Source organism: Pogona vitticeps, chromosome 3, assembly GCF_051106095.1.
Source record: "Pogona vitticeps strain Pit_001003342236 chromosome 3, PviZW2.1, whole genome shotgun sequence".
NCBI lineage: Eukaryota > Metazoa > Chordata > Lepidosauria > Squamata > Agamidae > Pogona > Pogona vitticeps.
Window position 1 is genome coordinate 195,978,529 of NC_135785.1, and position 22,890 is coordinate 196,001,418.

At 40.3% G+C, this 22,890-nt stretch overlaps 1 protein-coding gene across 1 annotated transcript in view; it reads left to right on the forward strand.

The window, feature by feature from the left end:
• Positions 1-22,890, forward strand: part of USP9X (ubiquitin specific peptidase 9 X-linked) — a 131,824-nt gene that overhangs the window by 59,658 nt on the left and 49,276 nt on the right. Inside the window, exons 11-18 of the mRNA XM_020783881.3 lie at positions 1,158-1,262; positions 2,286-2,492; positions 4,706-4,842; positions 7,167-7,300; positions 9,659-9,746; positions 12,326-12,668; positions 17,898-17,993; positions 20,807-21,018. Of these exons, the coding sequence (XP_020639540.3) occupies positions 1,158-1,262; positions 2,286-2,492; positions 4,706-4,842; positions 7,167-7,300; positions 9,659-9,746; positions 12,326-12,668; positions 17,898-17,993; positions 20,807-21,018 (1,322 nt within the window). The remainder of the gene's footprint in view (positions 1-1,157; positions 1,263-2,285; positions 2,493-4,705; positions 4,843-7,166; positions 7,301-9,658; positions 9,747-12,325; positions 12,669-17,897; positions 17,994-20,806; positions 21,019-22,890) is intronic.

Sequence of the window (22,890 nt, forward strand, 5' to 3'; positions counted from 1 at the left end):
GCCGTTCTCAGACTTCTGGAAGTCCGAGAACGGCTGGGGAAAGCGGCGCGGCGAGGCTTCAAGCATCGGGGACAGGGTGGGGGTGGATCGGGAAGCTTGAAGCCTACCCGCGCCGCTTACCCAGGCCGTTCTCGGACTTCTGGAAGTCCGAGAACGGCCTGGGTAAGCGGCACGGGTAGGCTTCAAGCCTTCCCGATCCCCCACCCCCACCCTGTCCCCGATGCCGGTAGCCTCCCTGCGCCGCCTACCCCAGCCGTTCTCGGACGCCTGGAAGTCCAAGAACGGCTGGGGAAAGCGACACGGGGAGGCTTCAAGTGGCGGCTGCAGGGTGGGGGGGGGTGTCCACACCCAGCCTCCCCCCACAACTTGGATCCAAGCCGTGGGGGGAGGGTGGTGGGATTGGGATGCCTTTCAGGCATCCCAGGCTTGGATCCCACCCGCCGCCGGTTACCCTTGGGGTGGGATCCAAACCCGGGATGTCTGAAAGGCATCCCAATCCTACCACCCTCCCCCCGCGGCTTGGATCCAAGCCACAGCGGCTACCCCAGCCATGGCCGGACTCTAGGGAGTCCAGCCATGGCTGAGGTAGCCGCCGTGGGTCAGATCCAAGCCGCGGGGGGAGGGAGAAAACTGGATAATCCGTTCCAATTGGAACGGATTAACAGGTTTCTAATGCATTCCTATGGGAAACAGTGCTTCACATAACGATGTTTTCACATAACGTTTTTTTTTCGGAACCAATTAACATCGTTATGCGAGGCACCACTGTATAGGCTGAGTCAAGATTGTATAAAATGTATGAAGGTCTGCACTGCAAGGAGCAGAGCCCAGTGGAAAGCTACTGAGTTGTGCAGAGCATTCCAGAGGCTGTGCAGGTGCAGGGCCTTTGCCTCATCTATTTCATTTGAGTTCCTCCCCAAAATAAAACTTCCAGAAATCTTGGGATTATTTCCTTGTTCCTTTACCTTATTGTACACTGTACAAAATATATGTGATTGAAATGACTGCATGAATTGTTTTAATTTCATTATAAGTGTTAAGTATGTAGAAATGTGTTTGAATATATTTTAGGGGAAAGTGGGTATAATAGATCACCAAATCTGCCTTTTTGCAGAGATGATAGCTTGTGGTATTCACATTATTATTTTTTTATTTAGGCAGGAAAACACGAAGCCATTGTGAAAAATGTACATGATCTTCTTGCAAAATTGGCCTGGGATTTCTCTCCTGAACAGCTGGACCATCTATTTGATTGCTTTAAGGTATGTAATAATCTTCATCTGTGCATCAGTACCGTATAGATAGGTTAACCTAAAATTGTGTTCTAAGTAATGTTATGTTTTTCTTTGTAGTCCCTGGATCAGAATTGATTAGGCTTAATACATTGATTAAGTGAGGATCATGTCCATATTTCTTGGGCTGAGAACTTCTGGTATCATAAGATGAAAACACCATCTTGTTTGTGGAATAGTATTTTTAAAGTCTAAACTACTAATCAGACAGATATATATATATATATACAGTGGACACTCTACTTACAGAATTAAACCGTATTGGAATGGTGGCTGCAACTCGAAAAGTCTGTAGGTCGAATCTCCATTGACCTACAATGCATTGAGAACCGATTAATCCCATAACTGGCAGTTTTTATTCTATTTATGTTCCATTTTTGGTTTTTTTCTGATCTGTAGGTCGATTCTCTGGCTGCAAGTCGAATCTAAATTTTGCGGCCAGAGAAGTCTGTAACTCGAAAAGTCTGTAAGTCGAGGGTCCACTGTGTGTATATATATATACTATATATATATATATACTACAAACTGCATTTTATCTATCGATCGATCGATCGATATAGATATACATATAGATAGATAGATAGATAGATAGATAGATAGATAGATAGATAGATAGATAGATAGATAGATAGATAGATAGATAGATAGATAGATAGATAGATAGATAGATATAATGCAGTTTGTAGTTTGTCAAATGGAACAGGATTGTGAGTTCTTCCATATTTTAATCAAATGATAACATGTTAGTGAAATAATAAATTTAATTCAGCTGGAAATAATGTGAAAATAGCTTGATTTCCCCTGTTTTTATTCAGTTGTTCAGTGGTGGCATCTCAGTCATATTTGCTGAACTGTGTAGACTTATGTCTTTGTGGATTGTTTGAAATAATTGTGCATAAATACTATATTAATTTTAACATTAATAAAGCTTCTCTTTACTTAACATGCTCTTGATTGTACAGCTATGCTTTTTTAATGCTTTTTGTTTTCTAGGCAAGTTGGACAAATGCAAGTAAAAAGCAGCGTGAAAAGCTACTTGAGCTAATTCGTCGACTTGCAGAAGATGATAAAGATGGTGTGATGGCACATAAAGTACTTAACCTGCTATGGAATTTAGCACACAGTGATGATGTTCCAGTTGATATCATGGACCAGGCACTCAGCGCCCACATTAAAATCTTAGATTATAGTTGTTCTCAGGTAAATAAATATATCCTGTTAGCTGGATGCCAGTGTTAAATTGCTTGATACTCGTGTGAAACCATAGTTTGGTGATACATATAGGAGACTTCTATATGTATATTCTCTCCTTTGTCACTTTTCCTATTACAATAAGTAACTATTTGCAGAAATCTGGGATTGTCTATGTTCAGGCTTGACTCACCGATAGTTTGGGGTTCTATTTGAACCTCATCTGAACTGATTCAGGTCCAAATTCAAATTCAGAAATTGACTTTTTGTATCTTCATTGAGCTTACATTGAGGAACCTTTTTTTAAAAAAGAAATTAATATTAGTGCATAAAATTTGCAGACACAGGACAGAATCCTTTTATGTAACTTTATGTTGGTGTTACCAGGATTGGGTGTGGGAAACATTTTATTTAAACTCGTGGAAAATTTCCTATCTCACTTCCCCCTTCAAATTCTGAGACTTCCTTTTGCCCCAAGAGGCCTTTGAAAATCTTGGAACATGGAGTGATATGAGCCTTTAATAGTAATAAATCACCATTACCAATGGTGATTCTGCAGTGATTTTTTACTATTAAAGGCTTGTGTCGTCCCCCCCAGTTCTAAGATATCCAGTGCCTTCCCCAGAGCAATAGAGAGCCCTAGAGATCCTTGAAACCTAAAAGGGGGAGAACAGGAAGCATTTCATGAGTTTAACTGTTTCTTGCACCTGATCCAGGTTACATCCGTGTAAATTTATGCAACAGGATTTTTCCAATGGTAAGTATTTCAGAGGGAATCAGTTTGCTAAATAGCTGAAACATATGTCTGGATCTTTTGATACACTTCTTTAAAACTTTCTTTAATATGTCTACAGTTTATAAATGAGTATGCTGGTTTGCTAGATTATCCTGATGTCTGTTACATCCTTTTGTTGGTTTTGCACTGAGGTAACTGTGTGTAGCTGACATAGACACAGTAGAGATAGATACCAAAGAAAAAGTAAAAAAAAAAAAAAAAAAAGACATAATAAACCAGCAACACAGACTGAATTTTCTGAGCAACAAGGTTTCAGCCATTATCTCATTTTCTTTTACTGCACTTTATTAATGGTTCAATGTGCATAGTTTGATCAGAAGTTACTAGCTGTCACATGTGAGTTGGCTATGAATTGTGTAATGCTTCCAAACCAGGATTGCAAATCTAATGGATTGTGCACACTGTATAAGAGAGTAAATGAGCATGCAGACAGAGGGCACATTTCATTTAAACCAAACTTTGGCTCACCTTTACATGACAACCACAAACTATTCTTTTAATATTGAAATATTAATGGATTAGTATAGTGGCATTTTCATTAGAACATTTTGAGGTGGAACTTCTAAAGCTTGAATTTAAAAACTCTCTTTACAGCAATCTCTTTCTGCAGTAATAAATAAAAGGGATAAATGTCAGAGTTTCAATTCATGCAATCCTCCACACCATAGTTTTGAGCAGTAGTGGTCCTCCAGACGTTGTTGGACTGGAGTTCATTCAGCCCAAGGTAGCATAGCCAATAGTAAAGGATCACGGGAGTTGCGGTCCAACAATATTTGAAGTGTCCTAATATCCTAATGCTGCTTTTACCTGCAATTTCTCTCTCCTTTTCTCTAACTTGATTTTGCCCTGATGTCTGGTTGAAAGGATGCTGTGATCTAAAGTCGGTTTCTGATTCTGGTCAAGGCTTAACCACAGTCTGTTAATTTAGGTGTTACAGCAAATTCTGGTTAATCCTTAGGAAGCAATTGGTCAGGTGTATTAGAAGGGATGGTTATACTCAATCTTTTAATTAAATATTGCCTGTTTTGGATTTCTACTAGCTTAAAACATAAAGCTTCGATGTGAAATGTGTTAAGTCATCATATTTGGGATGTGTGTGTGTGTGTTTCAGACTGAGTGGCTAATTGTATTTATAACCAGTTTAAAAAACCATACTTCTTCAGGAAAGTCTGCCATTGCTGTAAGAAATTTGTTTTAGTGTTCTCCATGAATTGAATCATCTCTGAAGAAGATCAGTGTGAGCAACAGATTTCAAAGTATGCACCTTTGTTGAAATTGTCTCAAAAGTATTGTAGTAGTGGCAAATTTTGGCATTAAATAAGCTTTTTAATGATATATTTTGTTATTTAGGTTGGGATGTAGGAAAATACACTTTATTGTACTAATAATATGTTCTATAGTAAGTTGAAAATACTTGCTTTTAAAGGATCGAGATACACAAAAAATACAGTGGATAGATCGTTTTATAGAAGAGCTTCGCACAAATGACAAATGGGTTATTCCTGCATTGAAACAAATTAGGGAAATTTGTAGTTTGTTTGGCGAAGCACCCCAAAACTTGAGGTGAGTGATTTGAATTTTTATTTAATATCTTGGGTTAGATAACTGATATGTCTCATCTGTTCTGTTAGTAGTATTGAAATGAATCAGCCTTGAGTTGGGATGGGAATTGGTATGCTTAAGCTCTTGATATAGTAGCCTGAAGATAAGTTATAATATAAGTTAAATAAATATAATATAATATAAGTTAAATAAATAAAGATGGACATTTAGATCCGTGTTTGGAGTTAAAAGAAAGCCTCTCCCTTTCATGTATTCCACAGGGATGTTTCAAGAGGAGGGATGGACAAAAGAATGCCCTTTTTTCTTATTACTCATCAGAAATCCCTCTTTTCTCTGTAATGTTGTGAAGTGCTCAGGCTGGGTCCACTTGAGCACTGTAGGGCTATATAAAATGTAACAGGAGTAAGTTTCAAGAGGGTGGTTAGGAAAGAAGTGACCTTCCTCTGCTCCTGCATGCTTTGAATAGTGTTATTAAATCTGTGCCAGGCCAGCTAGGGCCTTCAATAAAACCATTCCTGTTATGAGATGGTTTTACTGTTAACATTTCATTATAGGTCCCCACTTTTCCTTATGAAATAAAAGTAATTTTGTATTCAAAAGTTACGTCATTGATTGTTACATCATTGATTAGCATAGTAAACCTTTTAAAATGAATTCTCCTTTTCCCGTGAAGTGTAAGATGATACTGGAATTAAAGTTACATTGTACTTTGCAAAGTTTGGTCACACCTGTGATATTCCTTCCTCCTCTGTGTAATACAGATTGAAATGTGCCAGGTACCATTGCACAATAGTGCCTGCAAGCTCAAGGGCATCCCTCCTGCAGAAAAAGAAGACACCCAAATTGATAACTTTTGGAAGGGCAGAAATTACAGGGGGGGGGGCTTTTTCACTTGAAAAAGTAACTGAAACCCCCCCCCCCACGTGTCAGTAGTACTGATAGAGACCTGGTGGACATGCTTATTCTCTTGCACATTTATAGGAGAAGTTTCTTGTTACTGTGAAAGAAATGGCAGAGTTACTTTCCTAATAGCATTGATTTTGGTAGCATTTCTTATATGACATGGCCCACAATTAGACAGCCACATAACTCCATATATCCATTTGGCTGTACATTTCTTTGTGAACAGTTTTTTCATGTTGCATGATTGCATGATAAGCCAAAAATTAAGCAATTTTCAGTGTGGCATAAGAAGTGGGAATGCTGTTTCACGAATTAATACCCTGATATCTACAAGTGTTTCAGCATACTTTAATAGATTCTCTGCATTATTGATTAGATTGATAGAAATAAAGAGGGAAAATAATTGAGAACAGGGTGGATTAAAATATATGATTAAAAAAAATTAAATGGATTTTTTATTTAGATCAGATTTATTTCAATGAAATGGTTTGGGAGGAGAAATCTGTTGAGTTTTCTGTTTAATTTACATTATAGCATAGTTTAAAGGGTCAGCATGAAATAGAGCTTAATTATGTAGCATGGGGTTGTATATTAATCCAATATTTACATTTTTGGTAAATTAATTCAATTAATCCATGTTATCTAAGATGAGAAAACATGCACTTAAAAATAAACAAAGTTCAGGAAAAGACCTTAATCTCATTGTTACTCTGCAAATCTGTGTACAAGCAATGAACACATTACAGTAGGACTGTGGTATCCATGGGGGATCAATTCCAGGCCTCCCCATGGATGCAAAAAAAAAAAAAAACCCACAAAGGGATATAGCAAATGCTATACATTTCATGGTCTCTGGATCCCACTGGCTCGTTCTGGTAAATATACCCTGGAAATAAGTATAAATACGTGATTTGGTAGGATATTTAGTGTTTTCAGGCAATGGATAAGTGAATCTGGATTCTGATCCCACGGATAGGCTGGTTCCTTCTGTACCTTAAATGCTATTTTCTAAATATGTAATCTTCATCTGGTTGCAAATTTTAAAGATTATAAATAACTACCAGCCAGAATGAATCTTTTCATTTAAAAATCATGATTCAAGTCTTCCTAGTGATTTAAATAATTATTTAAATTGTGATTTAAATTGTCTTGACTTAAAATTCACCCTGATTTGAGAATGATACAGATTTTAATTAAGAGTGAAAAAAATATTGCAAGAAACTTCTGGATAGAAATTTCCTGTGGCTCTTAGTATCTGGTGTAATTATATTTCTAATTTTAAATTGGGCTGTTCTAGATATGTTCACTTTTTAATAAGCTTTTAGTTCTCTACTGTGAGTTCCTATTATATGGCTATTATGTTTTTTTTAAAAAAAACTCTTAATAGTATGGTCCCCCTTTTTCATATTTCTTGATTACAGTCAAACTCAGCGAAGCCCTCATGTGTTTTATCGCCATGATTTAATCAATCAACTTCAGCACAATCATGCTCTAGTAACTTTAGTTGCAGAAAATCTTTCAGCGTACATGGAAAGCATGAGGCAGTATGCTAAGGGTGAGTTAACTTTAATTTTTTTTCCTAAAATTATATTAAAGAACACATTTCTGTTTATGTTATTGAGGCCAATGTTAATCTGATGTAGCTCAAGATAGCTATGTTGGTCCATGAGAACAAAGCAAAACAAAAACCTATTGGTGGCCTTTATTACAGTGGTTCCCAACCTTGAGCTCCAGATGTTCTTGGACTTCAACTCCCAGAAATCCTAGGAGTGTAAAGGCTTCTGAGAGTTTTAATTCAAGAACATCTAGGGACCCAAGATTGGGAACTACTGCTTTATTAGGACTAATTAAAATTCCACAAACTTGTGTGCAATTTTTATAGTTCTTTGTAACTGTTCCTAAGGCTAGATTTTAATTTTTTTAAAGGAGATGGGCAGAAGAAACAGAAAGGTCTAAAACTTTGGCCAAGTGTTATTATGATCTTGTCATCTGCTCTTAAATTCAGTTTCAGAATAGAGATTTCACACCAAATGATTCAATGGTAGCCATGCAGGTGCCATATTGCATTTGGCAGTGTATAATTTTATTTATTATTTATTTAACCCACAATTTCTTCTCTATACATTTATGCATTGTTAAATGTAATCTAATACAGTGGTGCCTCGCATTACAACGTTAATTCTTTCCAGCGAAATCGCTGTAGAACGAAAACGTCGTAAAGCAAAAAATAAAAAAGCCAATGAAACGCATTAAAACGTGGTTAATGCGTTGCAATCAGCTAAGAACTCACTGTCCAGCGAAGATCCTCCATAGGGGTGGCCATTTTTGGGTGCCTGTGCAGCGAAAAATGGCTCCTAAACACAGCGGGGAGCCATTTTGAGCACCCGGCGGCCATTTTGAAAACCCAACGATCATCTGTTTTGATCGTTGGGAAGCGAAAATCGGTCCCCGAAACAGGGAAACGATCATCGCGCAGCGATAGTCTCCTATTCAAAACGTCATTTTGCGATCGCTTTTGTGATCGTAAAAACCTCGTCGTAATGCGGATTCGTCGTTAAACGGAGCGCCCGTCTTGCCAGGCACCACTGTACCTGATTTATATAATCTAAAGTATTCATTTTCAGACTGAGCTTGCCACAACAACATCTGGTCAAATGTATCAACTCATCTTCCTGTCTATTTTTTGTGCCACTTTGATAAAGAATTTTGGAGAATACAAACACTTGCAAAATTTTGATGAATCTTCATCTGAGAAGCTGGTAAAACTACAGACATGATGGAAGAATATAAATTGAATTTTAAAAGCAAACTCTAGAAATTAACATTCTTCAGGTCTTTCGTTTTGCAGAATTTATGTTTAATAGTCAGTGTTACCATTGTTCAGTCATTTCACAAAAAAGTGCACAGTGTACAGAGAACCCACAAAAATTATTTTGACAGACTTAACCTATTTCATGGTTTCTTAATTTCCTTATAAAAATATTTGTCATTTCACAAAACTTATGAAAGATGCTTGCTTAAGCTTATATTATATATATTTTGTTCAATGTTTTTTTAAAAAGTTGATTAAATAAGAATTGGAAGGTAGAAAAATTTCATTACTTTCTATGATCATCGTTATGATTAGTTGGCCTCTAGTAATTGTCTATGGAAAATGTTTTAAGTGAATTAAAACAATTTCTATAGTATAAACGTGGGCTAAAATCCTATTGCTTAGTGCTGTAAATACAGTGGTGCCTCGCTTAACGATTACCTTGTTAAATGACGAAACTGCTTTACAATGAAGTTTTTGCGATTGCTATTGCGATTGCAAAATGATGTTCCTGTGGGGAAATTCACTTAACGATGACCAGTTCCCTGCTTCGGGAACTGATTTTTCGCTAGACAACTATTTTAAAACAGCTGGTCGGCGGCTCTAAAATGGCTGCCTGCTGTGCAAAATGGCTCCCCACTGTGCTTTAGGACAGATTCCTTGCTTTATAGGCACCGGAAAATGGCCGCCCTATGGAGGATCTTCGCAAAACGAGCAGGTTTTTCGCCCATTGGAATGCATTGAACCAGTTTTCAATGCATTTCAATGAGTTTTTAAATTTCGTTTGACGAGGATTTCGCTTAACAGCGATTTGAACGGAACGAATTATCCTCGTCAAGCAAGGCACCACTGTAACACTAAAGTAGACTCATTGAGTCGGGGGGGCTGGTGAGTCAGTTCCTCCATAAGTTCCCTTGAGTCAAATGGACCTACTATCATAGTAAGTTATAGTTAGAGTAGGTCCATTTGAAAGTTCAAAGTCATGTGCTTTCGTGAAAGCAAATGCCTTTGAATGTAGTGGAATTTGTATCAAATTAAACATAGTGAATATTTTGTTAGTCTTTTTCATAGGAATGATAACATCTTATCTTATATTTGCAGAACATGCAGAGTATGATCCACAAACTGTAAGGCCGGGGAGTAGATACAGCCATGTGCAGGAAGTACAAGAGCGATTGAACTTTCTACGGTTGGTTTGAATAAAGTTCATTTTATGTTATAGGAAGGTATTCTATGGATGTTCTTTGGAAAGCAAGCAAAAATACATTTTTATGATTATCTAAAAAATGATATTTGTCTTCAAGCCTGATTTTTAGAGGGTGTTTGCAATAAGATGCAGTTAGAAGTCCGGTTATGAGATGGAGATGACTTTGGTCATCTTGGTTAGACAACCTACACCAAGAAACAGCTGAGGGACTCCCTGTTGTTCTCCTGGAACTCTTAGTGGCTTTAAGTGCCTTCAAGCGTGGTATACTTTTTGCCCATCCTTTTGGAATCTGTCTCGGAGGTATCATCACTTTCCTTTTGTAGCTGGGTTCCTAACATCTTTTTACTGTTCCAACTTCTTTCATACGGAAGCAATATGTTTCTAAGTTCTGTGATTAAAACATGTTAAAGGTGTGCATGTTATTTAATCTGGATAAATTATCATCTCTCCTCAGTATGAATACAATTGAATTCTAAATATTTATTACTTCAGTTTCTGTACCACCCCATTGGTTTTGTCATTCTCTGGTCCACAGTATACGTACAATAAAGTCTTACACTAAAACAACTATATAATGAATACAAAAAACACAATTATTGACCAGATAGGTGGGGTACAAATAAAATAAATAAATAAATACAGCAAAACTTGTTGCCAGCTGAAACAATTTTTATATAAAAATACACAAATTAAAACCCAAGAAGCCTTGTGGCACAGTGGTTAAACTGCAGTACCGCAGCCAAAACTCTGGTTACGACTTGGGTTCAATCCCAGGTAGCTGGCTTAACGTTCACTTCCATCCTTCTGAGGTTGGTAAACTGAGTACCTAGCTTGCCAGGGTCGGGAATGTGTAACCAGTATAATTAAACTGTAAACTGCCCAGAGAGTGCTTTAAGCAATATATAATTAGCACGCTTTATTTGAACATGTCAGGCCAATATTCACACTAGTAGAAGGCAGCCTGATATAATTTGGTCTTAATTAGCTTCCTGTTTTAGAGAACCTTTTGTAGGAATCTTATTTCAGAGGGAAAGGGCCACAAACAAGAAAGGTTAGCTATTGTTGGCTGTTTTGGCCTCTTTAGTTATTGAACAGTAATTCTTAACATGAAGGATTGCAAAGAGCATGTGGGATGGGTTGCTATTTTGTGGGAGAAATGTTCTGCCTAATATTGAGACCCTAAACCGTTAAGGTCTTTCTAGGTTATGACCAGCACCTTAAATTGAGCATGTAAACTGAAAGGGAGACGGTAAAAAAAGGCATGCCAAGACTGGGGATATAGAGTAGAACCACTGTATCTACTGTAAGTGTATCAGTATCTGCTGATTCACTCATTAGCAGTTTGAAAATATTGTACTGTACTGTACAGTGGCTACACCTAGCCCCCTCCCTGTGGACTTTTACGAAGCAAAAACATTGCTTTTCAGGAAGGCTTTTCACGCCAACCCCAGCTGACCACCTCCCCCCCCCCTTTCCCTCCACTCCTCTTTTTCCCTCCCCTCTTCCCCTCTATTTGCTTTGAGATTAGTTGGTGCCATCTGGGTCTTTTAGGGTTATTTCTGTTTTTTATAATATTTCTGTTTTTATTTTTGTTTTCTGTTTTATGAGTTGTAATTCTCCCAGAATAGTGCTGTGACAGCAACGGTAGCAGGATACAAATTGAATGAATGAATGAATGAATGAATACTGTATTAAAATAAAGAAATCCCCCCAGTTGCATGTTTTACCAGAACTGGCCAATAGAGGGAGCCCAAGATGAGTTCTTGTTCTCTTCAGGATTTTTTTTTCTTTTACAACAGTGGTTCCCAAACTTTCGCATCTCCCTTTCCTTCCCATCCTGATGGCCAGCCCCTTTGCCCACTGCAGGAGGTAGGTGGAAGGGTATGAGGCTTGCCCGGGCCACTTCTTGTGAAGATGGCAGCCTCCGGCCCCCTGCCCTGCCTTTTTCACCCCAATCTTGGAGGTGCGGTTGCCGTCCCTCACACGTGGGCAGCTCATCCTCCTTCCCAGGTTCCGCCTCTGGCCCACTCACCTTGGCTTTCAGCCTCAGGCAGGCGGGCAGGATCCCTCCTCCTCTGCTGGTGCCTCGGGGCCACTTCTAGGCGAGGAAGCAGAGGCAGAAAGGGCAGCTCTTGTTCCCAACCCCACCCCTGGTGGCTTGGCTCCTTCACATACTCTCATTGTGGGAAGTAGGTGAAGGAGTGTGGGGCTGGCCCATGCCTGAAGGCGGTGACAGTGATGGGAGTGTTTGCTGTTATCCACAGTTTTCAGGAACCACAGGGGGCTTGGAACCAATCCCCTGCAGATTTGGGGGTCCTATTGTTCAAATCTTCTGGTATGTGTATTCAGTCTAGTTGCTGCATTTTTGATCTGCTGAAATGTCTGTACTGACTTAAAAGACAGTCCTATGTAGAGAGCATTATAGTAGTCTGTTTTAGAAATTACCAACACATGAATACCCTTGGGAGAAGATGCAGTTTTGTGTATCAGTTTATAGTCTTAGATCCCTACTTATGGTTCTTACGACTTGCTTTTCTTTGTGTTTTTTTTTTTTTTGCAAGATTTTTACTGAAGGATGGTCAACTATGGCTCTGTGCTCCTCAGGCAAAACAAATATGGAAATGTTTAGCTGAAAATGCAGTTTACCTGTGTGATCGTGAAGCCTGTTTTAAATGGTATTCTAAACTCATGGGAGATGAACCAGATTTGGACCCTGACATAAATAAAGATTTCTTTGAAAACAATGTTCTTCAGTTGGACCCGTCACTGTTAACAGAAAATGGAATGAAATGTTTTGAACGTTTCTTCAAAGCTGTGAATTGTCGAGAAGGGAAGCTGGTCGCAAAGAGACGAGCCTATATGATGGATGACTTGGAGCTGATAGGATTAGATTACCTTTGGAGGGTAAGTGTGAAAGTCTATGTAAGTATCCAAATTAGCCTTTAGTAACTGGCCTGTCCCCTGTGAGGGGATGGGTGCTGGTTTGTAAACCAAGTGATTAGACATAAACTCCACATTTACATGTATTTATAAATTGAACAGTGATATATTTTTGGAATGAAAGTTCACATGTACCTTAAATTTGGATTGCATATTTTGATGCTCCTTCGTATGTTCAAGTACAAAATCAGTATTTATGTGTTGAGGTTGATAGGTTGCCTGTTGATAATCTTAAAAAGAATTTGTGCTGTGACAATGGAGCCTGCTGTCTTCATGGAATGTGTCTTTAAAATATCTCTGTAACATGTCACCATGTGTGGAGTTCGGCCTTGCTGCTCTGACTTTGTATGCTTTGGCCCCACTCATGTTACAGGGCGCACTTTTGACCTGGTTTTCTGTATTGGGCAGGGTGGTGATGATAGTTCCATTGTCATGGACAAATCATGATTTACTAGGGTTTAGGCTTATTGGAACTCTGAACCTGTGTGGAGTGAGGGGCCAATTAAAATGGTTTTCCCTAGGAAAGATATGGATCCAAAAGGTTTCCTGATGGCTCTTAGGGAGTTTCCTGTTGTCTTGTCAGGTGATCCTGTCACGGCCTTGGCTAATCTATGGCACGGGGGAAAAACACGTCCAGTGCATGTTTGCTCCTCAGTGGTCTCTCTCACAAAGTGCAACCAAACTGGCTCCTTGCTTTACTATGGAGCTAGAGGAGATGAAACAAGTGGGACAGAGGCTAGAGTGACACTGGTGGAAAACTCAGGGCAGATTGAAGACTGGCTGGAATTCATTGGAAAGCCTACTCCATAACAGTGGTGGCAGCAAAGAAACTCTTCTTCTTTCCTGCTGTTGTGTCTTTGCACTGAGCTATCCAGTGGATCTCTTTCAGGTGGTCTAGGGTCTGTTGTTCAGATGACCACAAGAGAAGGATGCTGACAAGAAAATATCCCACTTTTAAGTTTTTGCAGAGCATTTTGCAAATAAGTAGCTTAGATCCACTCTGACTTAGATGCTGTAGTAGATGCACATCCTGTTGATATAACTTTGCCCCTTTTTTGTCCCTGAGTAAACAGGCTCTTTGGAACACACCATGTGTTCTGGACCTTTGTTCTTCCTGGCTTATAAAGGCAGACAGAAGGTAGCCAACTGAGTGGCTTAGGGAAATGGTGAATGTACACATTTCAGCTCTCACTATGAGTTCATTTGCACAGTTAAACCTGGTGTGTTAGCTGCACCCATTCCTTCAGATGTCTGATCTGGTGACACATGCCTTAGTTACATTCCATTTGGATTACTGCAACGTATTTCATGTGGGGCTGCCTTTAAGGAATGTTCAGAAACTTCAGCTGGTTCAAAATGCTGCAGCCATAATTCTGACTTGCGCTGGCTACAGGGAACATACAACTCCCTTATTGCAACAGTGTTTTTTCTTTTTTCGTTTCTTTTCTTTTGATATGGAATGGAAGGCCTGTCCTCCCAGCGAGGGGCCATTAAACATCTCTGTCGTTACGGGTAGAGGGAGATAGGGTGTTGGCACAGCTCCTACTCATGTTAGAAGAATGATGAACAGATGTTTGAAGGCTGTTCACTGTTCTGGGACTGTGATCAACCATCAGTATTGAGGTAGCCAGATCACCCGACCCTCCACCCTAAAACTGGTGCTGTTGAATGCCAGGTCTGTATCCAATAAATTCCAGGTTATTTATGATCTTATACTGGAGGAGGATGCAGACCTGGCATGCATAACTGAAATGTGGATAGGTGGAGGGGGGGTCCTCCCCTAACTCTCACCTGTCCGCCTGGCTATGTTGTCTAGCACCAGGGTAGACTGGAGGGGCAGGGGGAGAGTAGCCATTGTATATAAAAACACCTTGGAGGTTACTAGGCACTCCTTGGTGGTAAAGCCAGGTCTGGAGGTCCTCCATGTGTCAATAGGGGCCAGGAATGGTATTGGGATCTTACTGAGTTACTGCGCTCCCCGCGACCCAGCCATTTCCTTACTGGAGCTGGCGGACTTTGTCTTCGCAGCACTGTTGAGGTCCCTGAAGCTATTGGTTTTGGGTGATTTCAACATTCACATGAAGGCAGAGACTTCTGGGCCGGCTCTTGAGTTCTTGGAAACCACGGCTTCCTTGAACATGTCCCAACATGTCAACGGCCCCACCCAAGTGTGTGGTCATATGTTAGACCTGTTTTTTCCCCACCAACTGGAGTGAGTGTGGTCTGATGGTGACTGACCTTATGTCGGTCCCCTTGTCATGGTCAGATCACCACCTAATAAAATGTAACCTCTCAATGGCTCCCCCCCTCGCAGGGAGCAGGGACCTATTTCTATGGTCCGCCCTCAAAGGCTACTGGATCCTGTAGGATTCCGGGATGCCATGAGAGGTGTTTCAGCTGATCTGACTGGTGCTCCTGTCAAGGCTGTGGTTGATCGCTGGTTTACCACTGCCACCAGGGCTGTAGGCACGATTGCTTCTAAATGCCCTCTCCAATGCAGAGCTCGGCCTGCGCCCTGGTTTAACCAGGACCTACAAGCGATGAAACAATTTAGGAGAAGACTAGAGCGCAAGTGGAGAAAAAACCCGACAGATTATAATTGGATAGCTGTCAGGGTTGTGACTAACCTTTACCTGGTCAAGGTAAAGGCTGCTAGTCGAGTACATCTGGCTAACCAGATAAGCGAAGCTTCAAATCAGCAGGCGGAGCTGTTCCGTATAGTGTGCGATGGGTCTCCCCCTAGTATTTCACTGGACCAATTTGCAGCATTTTAAAAAATCTAAAGTAGAGGCCATCCGTCGGGAGCTATCTCCTTTTTTAGATACAGTGAGTCGAGCAGAGATGTCCAGCGCTCCACCTTGACCGGTGATATTGTGGACAAAGCGCTTGATCGCTGTCAGGCCACCACCTCATCCCTTGACCCTTGCCTGGCCTGGCTAATCAAAGCAGCCAGACCTATAACAACAGAATGGGCCACAGCAATAATTACCGTATTTGCTGGCGTACCAGACAACTTTTTGGGCCCAACAAACATGCCTCCAAGTGGGGGGTTGTCTTATACGCCGGGTGCACTGAATGACGCGGGGCCACGCTGGCCGGGCAGGAAGGCGGGTGGGCAGGCAGGCATGCGGTCGGTCGGTCTGGATGGATGGAGGGAAGCACAGCCTGCCATGCCTGAGCGGCCAGAGCCTGCTGCTGGGCTGCCCACCATGCCGCTGAGCCAGCCGCCCGCCCCCCCGCCCGTTTCCCTTTTCCTCCTCCTCCTCCTCCTCCTCCTCAGCCCTTGCCTTCTTCCTCTCCCTCTTGCTGCTGAGCCAGCTCGCTTGCCCGCCGCCCGCCCGTTTCCCTTTTCCTCCTCCTCAGCCTCTTGCTCTTCCTTGCCCTCTTGCTGCCATGCCTGAGCTGCCGCCAGGCTGCCCGCTGCCCCGCTCTGCTGAGCCAGCCGCGCGCTCCCTCGCCTGCCCCCGCCCATTTCCCCTCTTCCTCCTCCTCCTGTTGGAGGGGCCGTCTTATGCGGCCGGTCACCTTGTGCGTTGGCAAATACGGTAATGGGTCTTTCATTAAAGGCAGGGTACCTCCTGCCCTCAAGGAGACACTCATTAGGCCCATAAGGAAGAAACCTAGTTTGGCGACGGACGAAATTGGCAATTATAGGCCCGTCGCCAATGTTTCTTTCATCAGCAAAGTGGTGGAAAGGGTGGTGGCCGATCATCTTCAGGCTCATTTGGATGAAACAGATGTCCTGGATCCATTCCAGTTGTGTTTCAGGCCACGCCATGGTACAGAAACAGCATGGTCGCTCTGTATGATGACCTATTGAGGGAGGCTGACAGGGGTAAAACATCTCTGTTGGTCCTCCTCGATATCTCGGTGTCCTTTGATGCTATTGACCACGGTATCCTCCTGAGGAGGCCCTCTGAGTTGGGAATTGGTGGCCAGGCGTTTGCCTGGCTCCAATCCTTCCTCGGGGACTGTCCTCAAAGAGTACAGCTTGAGTAGAGGTTATTGGCCCCATGGAGCCTCAATTGTGGGGTTCCGCAGGGTTCAGTCATCTCCCCAATGCTGTTTAATATTCGTGCGGCCCCTTCGCTGGGCATCTTTAAAAACCAACTGAAAACTTGGATGTTTAGGCAGGCCTTCCCTCCAGTCAACACTTGATTTTTTTCTTCCTTTTCCCCCCTTATTTTTCCATCTTGAACAACTTCTTTATTGATGTTTAAAATCTTGTTATATTTTAAATCGTTATTATATATGTTGGAAGCCGCCCAGAGTAGTCGATTGACTAGATGGGCAGGGTATAAATCCAATAAATAAATAAACAAACAAACAAACAAACAAACAAACAAACAGCTAGCTAGCTAGCTAGCTAGCTAGCTTCACTGGCTGCCAGTCTGTTTCTGGGCCCAATTCAAAGTGTGGGTTATTACCTATAGAGCCCTGTACAGCTTGGGTCCAGGCTGTTTGAAAGACAATATTATCTCATATGAGCTTTCTCAGCTTTTAAGGTCTTCTGGGGGGAGGGGCTTCTCTCAGTGCCACCACCTTTCCAAACTCATTTGATGAAGACATGAAAGGGGGGGCATTCTTGGTGGTTGCTCCCAGACTTTGGAACGTGTTGCCCAGAGAAGCCAGGTTGGGCCCTCCCTCTTGTCCTCCTTTGTCAGGCAAAGACTTCCCTTTTCAGGCAGGCTTTAAAGCAGTCAGTGGCTCAGGAATGTTATGCTTATTATACTTCAAGATTTTAAATGTTTTTAAAATATTTTTAATCTGGGTTTTATTGTTGATATATGTTTACTTGTTTTTTATACAATATTTAAATGATATTTTTAAAATGTTGATTCTTGTATAGTTTTGGCTGTTCTGAACTGCCTTGGGAGGAAGATGGCATATAAATAATATAAATACATACATTTATGATTCTTCTTACAGCTAGCAATAGGTTTTTCTTTTGGAAGGTTTTGATTATAGGCTGTATGTTGGATTTTTTAAAAATATGATAGTGCTGTAATATCTTTAATAATTAAATAATTATGTTTTATCTGGATTGTGAGAGAAAGAAATGGCATAAAAATCAAAAGCAATATTTTCTTAAATTTTGGTGAATTTATTTTCACTTTCACCATACAACATAATCAAAGCCAAAAATGTACAATGTTTTGAGTAGAATTTCAATATATCATGTTTCTCCTTTAGGTTGTTATTCAAGGGAATGATGACATTGCCAGTAGAGCAATAGATCTGCTAAAGGAAATCTATACCAATCTTGGTCCCAGGTTACAAGTTAATCAGGTAAAAATATTAAAAGAATCCAGCTTTTAAAGATAACTGACATTTTTAGTTGTAAAAAAATTAGTTATATTTAACATTAGTTGTGTTAAAGCCTTCTTCCACGTACTATGAATGTAAATGTTAAAAACAAACTTAATTTTATTCATTTTTTCTAACAGGATTTATTTTAATGCTTTTTTTTTTAATAATTTTATTTTATTTAGAAACAAGGATAGAGGGTACAGAAAGAAAGAGGGGATAGGAAAGGAAAATGGTTTTGGGGGATAGGAGAGCATAAAGTATAGCATCATCCAATCAATTCATATTACTAATACATATCAACTTTTTGCTTTTTCACAGTTTGATTACCCTCTTGCTTTTATCTTATCATTTAATTTTAATTTTATTCTATGTTATTCCAACATTGTCTGGTAGCTGCTGCCATTTATACAATACATCCCATCTTTCCGTTTCTTTTTGAATTGAACAGTCTTTCAGCCCATCTGACAGAATATCCATTTTTTCCACTTCCCATATTTTCACCATAAAATTATCTGGTTTCAGTATCTCTGCCTCCTTAAGATTTTTGTCATAATGCTTTTTAATTTTGGAAGCTGCATGGGTCACTGGATAACTCTCTACTGCATTCATATTACCTGGTGTCATGTCTAATACAGACGATTCTAAAGTCTGTACAACTTCATTTAAGTTTTGTTTAGCATCTACTGTCCCCTCTTTCGTCCCTTTCATCAAATTTTCTATTTTGCTAAGACCTGCATTCACTCGCTGGAACCCTGTTAATATTAGTCTTTGTATATTAATCTGCCATTCCTTTTCTATTTCTTGCACCACTATTCCAGAACTTTGGGATTGAACAGACCAAGTCTCCATTTGTTCTTTTGAATTTTTGGGGTCCATCTCAGGCTTTGGGGTTTGTATAAATACCACAATAATCACCCCCTAGAAATCCTTCCAGTTTCCACAATTTTATCAACAATTCAAACCCCTCATCATAAACCTCCCCTTAGATCTCCCTCCAATCTTTGTCCAGATATTGTAGTATAAAAATCAACTTTTAGTCCAGCAAATACAATATCAATTAGAACCGTGACGCAGTTATTTCTTCTTCTCCTGAGTTCAGCAAGCTTCTATTTTTAGACTCACACGTGGTCACAAACAAAACAACAGTCACAGAGTCTCAAACTGTCCAGTAGATGGTCCTTGGAGCTCGTCTTGTGATCTTCATTAACCCCTTAATGCTCCTTAGTCCAATCGGCCACGTCAGCTCCTTCTCCCGAAAAACCACCAGATTCTATTATTTATAGTTCACAAAGTCCAGAGAAGGCAAAGAATAACACACTGCATCCACCGAGGTCTCTTAAATCCAGTCAGACGGTGTTGCTGTCTGGGATTCTTCTCCAGAAACATAAGATTTATTTTTCCATCTCAGACTCTCGGCTTTAGAATCAGCCTGGCGTTTTAATAGTTCACTTGGAGAAGCTTAGTTTCGCTTTTGAGTCAGACTGATAAGATAAACCCGCCGCTGCATTTATTCTTTCTGCCAAATATTTCATTCTTATTTCAGCTTAATGAGGCTGTTTCATAAATCAGAGGCTTCGGCTTACTTACTTGTTATATATTTTTAATTTATATTGATTGCTCTCCTCTCCCCCGGTAAAGGGTTCCTCGCGGCTCAGTGCCAAAAAATGGCGCCCGCTCCGGTCTGTGCACGGTGATTTCTTCAGAAGAAAAAAGTCCGGGTCTGCCTCCCTTTCTTCTCCTTCTGCTGCTCACCATCTGCTTCAGAGAGACTTCTTCTAGACTCTCCTTTGATCCCCATTTCAAAAGGGGGATCCTGGACCGGAGGGTTCCAGCTTTTCCAGAGAGAGCTCCTCTCTGGAGTTGCTGGCAGCACCGCAACAAAGCCCTGCCCTCCCTGGATTTATTTTAATGCTAATGGCTAAAGTCTCTAGCCGGCTGTATTTTTTAACCAACAAATGGTATCCCATGCTTGTTCTATTGGAATACAAATGCCTACTAGTATTATTGACATATTTTCCTAGATACATCCTTGCTCTTAAATAGTTGATGTTCCAGTAAATATTGACTTCCTGACATTTTTCTACAAATACAATTTATATTTTCTTACAGCATAATAACTAAAGGCACTTGTGTCCCAATTGTAAACAAGTTTGCTTTATTCTATTGATTTTGGTGATCCTTAATTTTAACTCTTGAAGAGTAAGGATGTCATTTTTTGGTGGACAGAGTCCAGAATAACAAAGGCCTGTTGAATCCCAATTTACAAGTGATGATGTACTGTAGACATATGGTTAGTGCAATTAAAATCATTCAGCTTTGGGCCAGTGGTTTCACTTTTGAAATCCCCATTTGACTTTGTAAATAATTTTGTAAGCCTTCATGTGTTACTTGTGTGGAAGACATTCACAAGGAGTGAGGATGCTGTATTGGCCCCACCCCAAGACTTTATAGTCTAGATAGTCTTATGCTGATACCTGTGTCTTAAATAACAGGTACCAAAACTCATATACAGGTTCTCTGCTCAACTGGGAGTCTTGTTTAAGTGGAGAACCTCCATACAAATGATGCTCACATGGTGATTTTTCATGTAAGATTCCTTTGCCTATTATATTACTGGGCAGTCACCAGCTCGGGTGAATGATGTCAGGGACACATGCCTGCTGGCCATAATTGTCCTTTGCAGTAATAATACTGTATATCCTATTTAGGACAGCTTTACTTTACTACTTTTGTGACCTATTTGTTCGGAGAGTTAATATAGTTGTTCCAATTTTCTCTTGGATTTCTTGTAGGTAGCAATCCATGAAGACTTCATTCAGTCCTGCTTTGATCGTTTGAAGGCATCCTATGATACTTTGTGTGTTTTGGATGGAGATAAAGACAGTATTAACTGTGCAAGACAAGAAGCAATACGAATGGTGCGAGTGTTAACTGTTTTAAGGGAATACATAAATGAATGTGACAGTGATTACCACGAAGAAAGAACAATTCTACCAATGTCAAGGTTTGTGGACATTTTAAGCTTGCTGTGATTTAGGATGATGCAGCCTTGTGTATTATTCCAAGTAAACATGTTTAAGATTGTGCAAAATCTACCATGTAGCTTATGTTTCTTCCTTGTGATCTGTGTGACTCACAAATTTTGTACCTGTGCAGAGCTTCATCTGGAATCATTTAGTGCATTTAGTGCTAAATAGCATTTGGCAGGAACCCTGCCCACCCCATCATGCACATCCTCAATGTCTTTTCATCTACTACACAAGCAGCAGTGAAGAGTTCTGGAGCATTTTCAAATCAGATTCAGTGGCTTTTAAAATACTTTTATTTATCTTCTTTTGACGTTGAGACTGTGGCTTTCAGGTCTCCATTTTTTATCTCCATATTGAATTCATTGGCACTGTGGGTTGATGCAAATGCTTTGATGATTTCTCAGGATATATAAATTCTTCTGACAATCTTCCTTCTGATTCTACTGACTTTGATTTGACAGTGGATGGTCCTTGGCTTCCCATTTCCAGATTGAAATCTTGATGAGTTATCTTTTTTTAAAATTTCCATCTGAAGATACTAGGTTCTGAAGCAACCAGATGATGCAGATGGCTAAGTCACATCAGATAGAAATCAAGAAGCTTCCTCCATCAGTTTTGGATCTGATCTTTAATAGAGTGCAGGACACTTCTTTTCATACTAGTGCAGTTTCCATTATCACTAGCACTATCTCATTTAATGGACAGGCACATCATCTCTGTTTTAATTTAAGTCCTTGAAGAGGAAAACAAGTTGTATGTCCACCTCTGTCACCATTCCGCGTATATGTGAATGGGAATCAGCACATCCTGTAATTCATCTTATGCTGAGTTGGGGCTCTCCACAAATAGACCCATTTGTTTCATGAGAATCACAAATGCTAAGACTATTGGTGAAGAGCTGGGACCAGACATCAGTCCCTTAACTAATGCGTTACTATGGTGAGGGATTGGAAAATTCCTGTGTTTATTCCCTCTCATCTTCACCTTAATCTCACAATTAGTAACTCACAGAGGTCAGAGCAAATGTCATCCTACTTGCCCCATAATAGCTATAGAAGTCCTGTTTCAGAGCCCTAGTTCAGCTAGCCAATCGGAAGCTCTTACTTTCTCATCTGGACTTGCTCGTGCAGAATGCTGAACAAATTTTACATTCAGATGTGGATGTGTTGAGGCTCATGACATGGCACGATTGTCAGCATAGAATTTTTACAGGACACTCTCCATGTGATGGAATTATCAGAGAAACCTTCAGCATAGTGAACTTGTACCTCTAAATGGAAATGGATGCGTGGAGAAGATGACCAACTACTAACAGATGACAGGGAAAAGACTGAACTTCTCAACACCTTCTTTGCCTCAGTTTTCTTAAAAAAGGAAAATAGTGCTCAACCTGAGGGGCAAAGAGCAGGTGATGTAGTGGGAGAAATGCAGCACAGAATAGGTAGAGAAATAGTACAGGAATACATGGCTACTCTAAATGAACTCAAGTCTCCAGGGCCAGACGAATTACATCCAAGGACATTAAAAGAACTGGCAGAAGTAATTTCAGAACCATTGGCAATAATATTTCAGAATTTTTGGAGAACAGGCGAAGCCCCACAGACTGGAGGAGGGCAAACGTTGTCCCTGTCTTCAAAAAGGGAAAAAAAGAAGACCCAAATAATTATCGCCCAGTCAGCCCGATACCAATTCCCAGAAATATTCTAGAGCAGATCATTAAACAGTTTGTTATTACTTAGAAAGGAATGCTGTCATCACTAAAAGTCAACATGGGTTTCTCAAAAACAAGTCATGCCAGTCTAATCTGATCTCTCTTTTTGATAGAGTTACAGGCTTGATAGATGAAG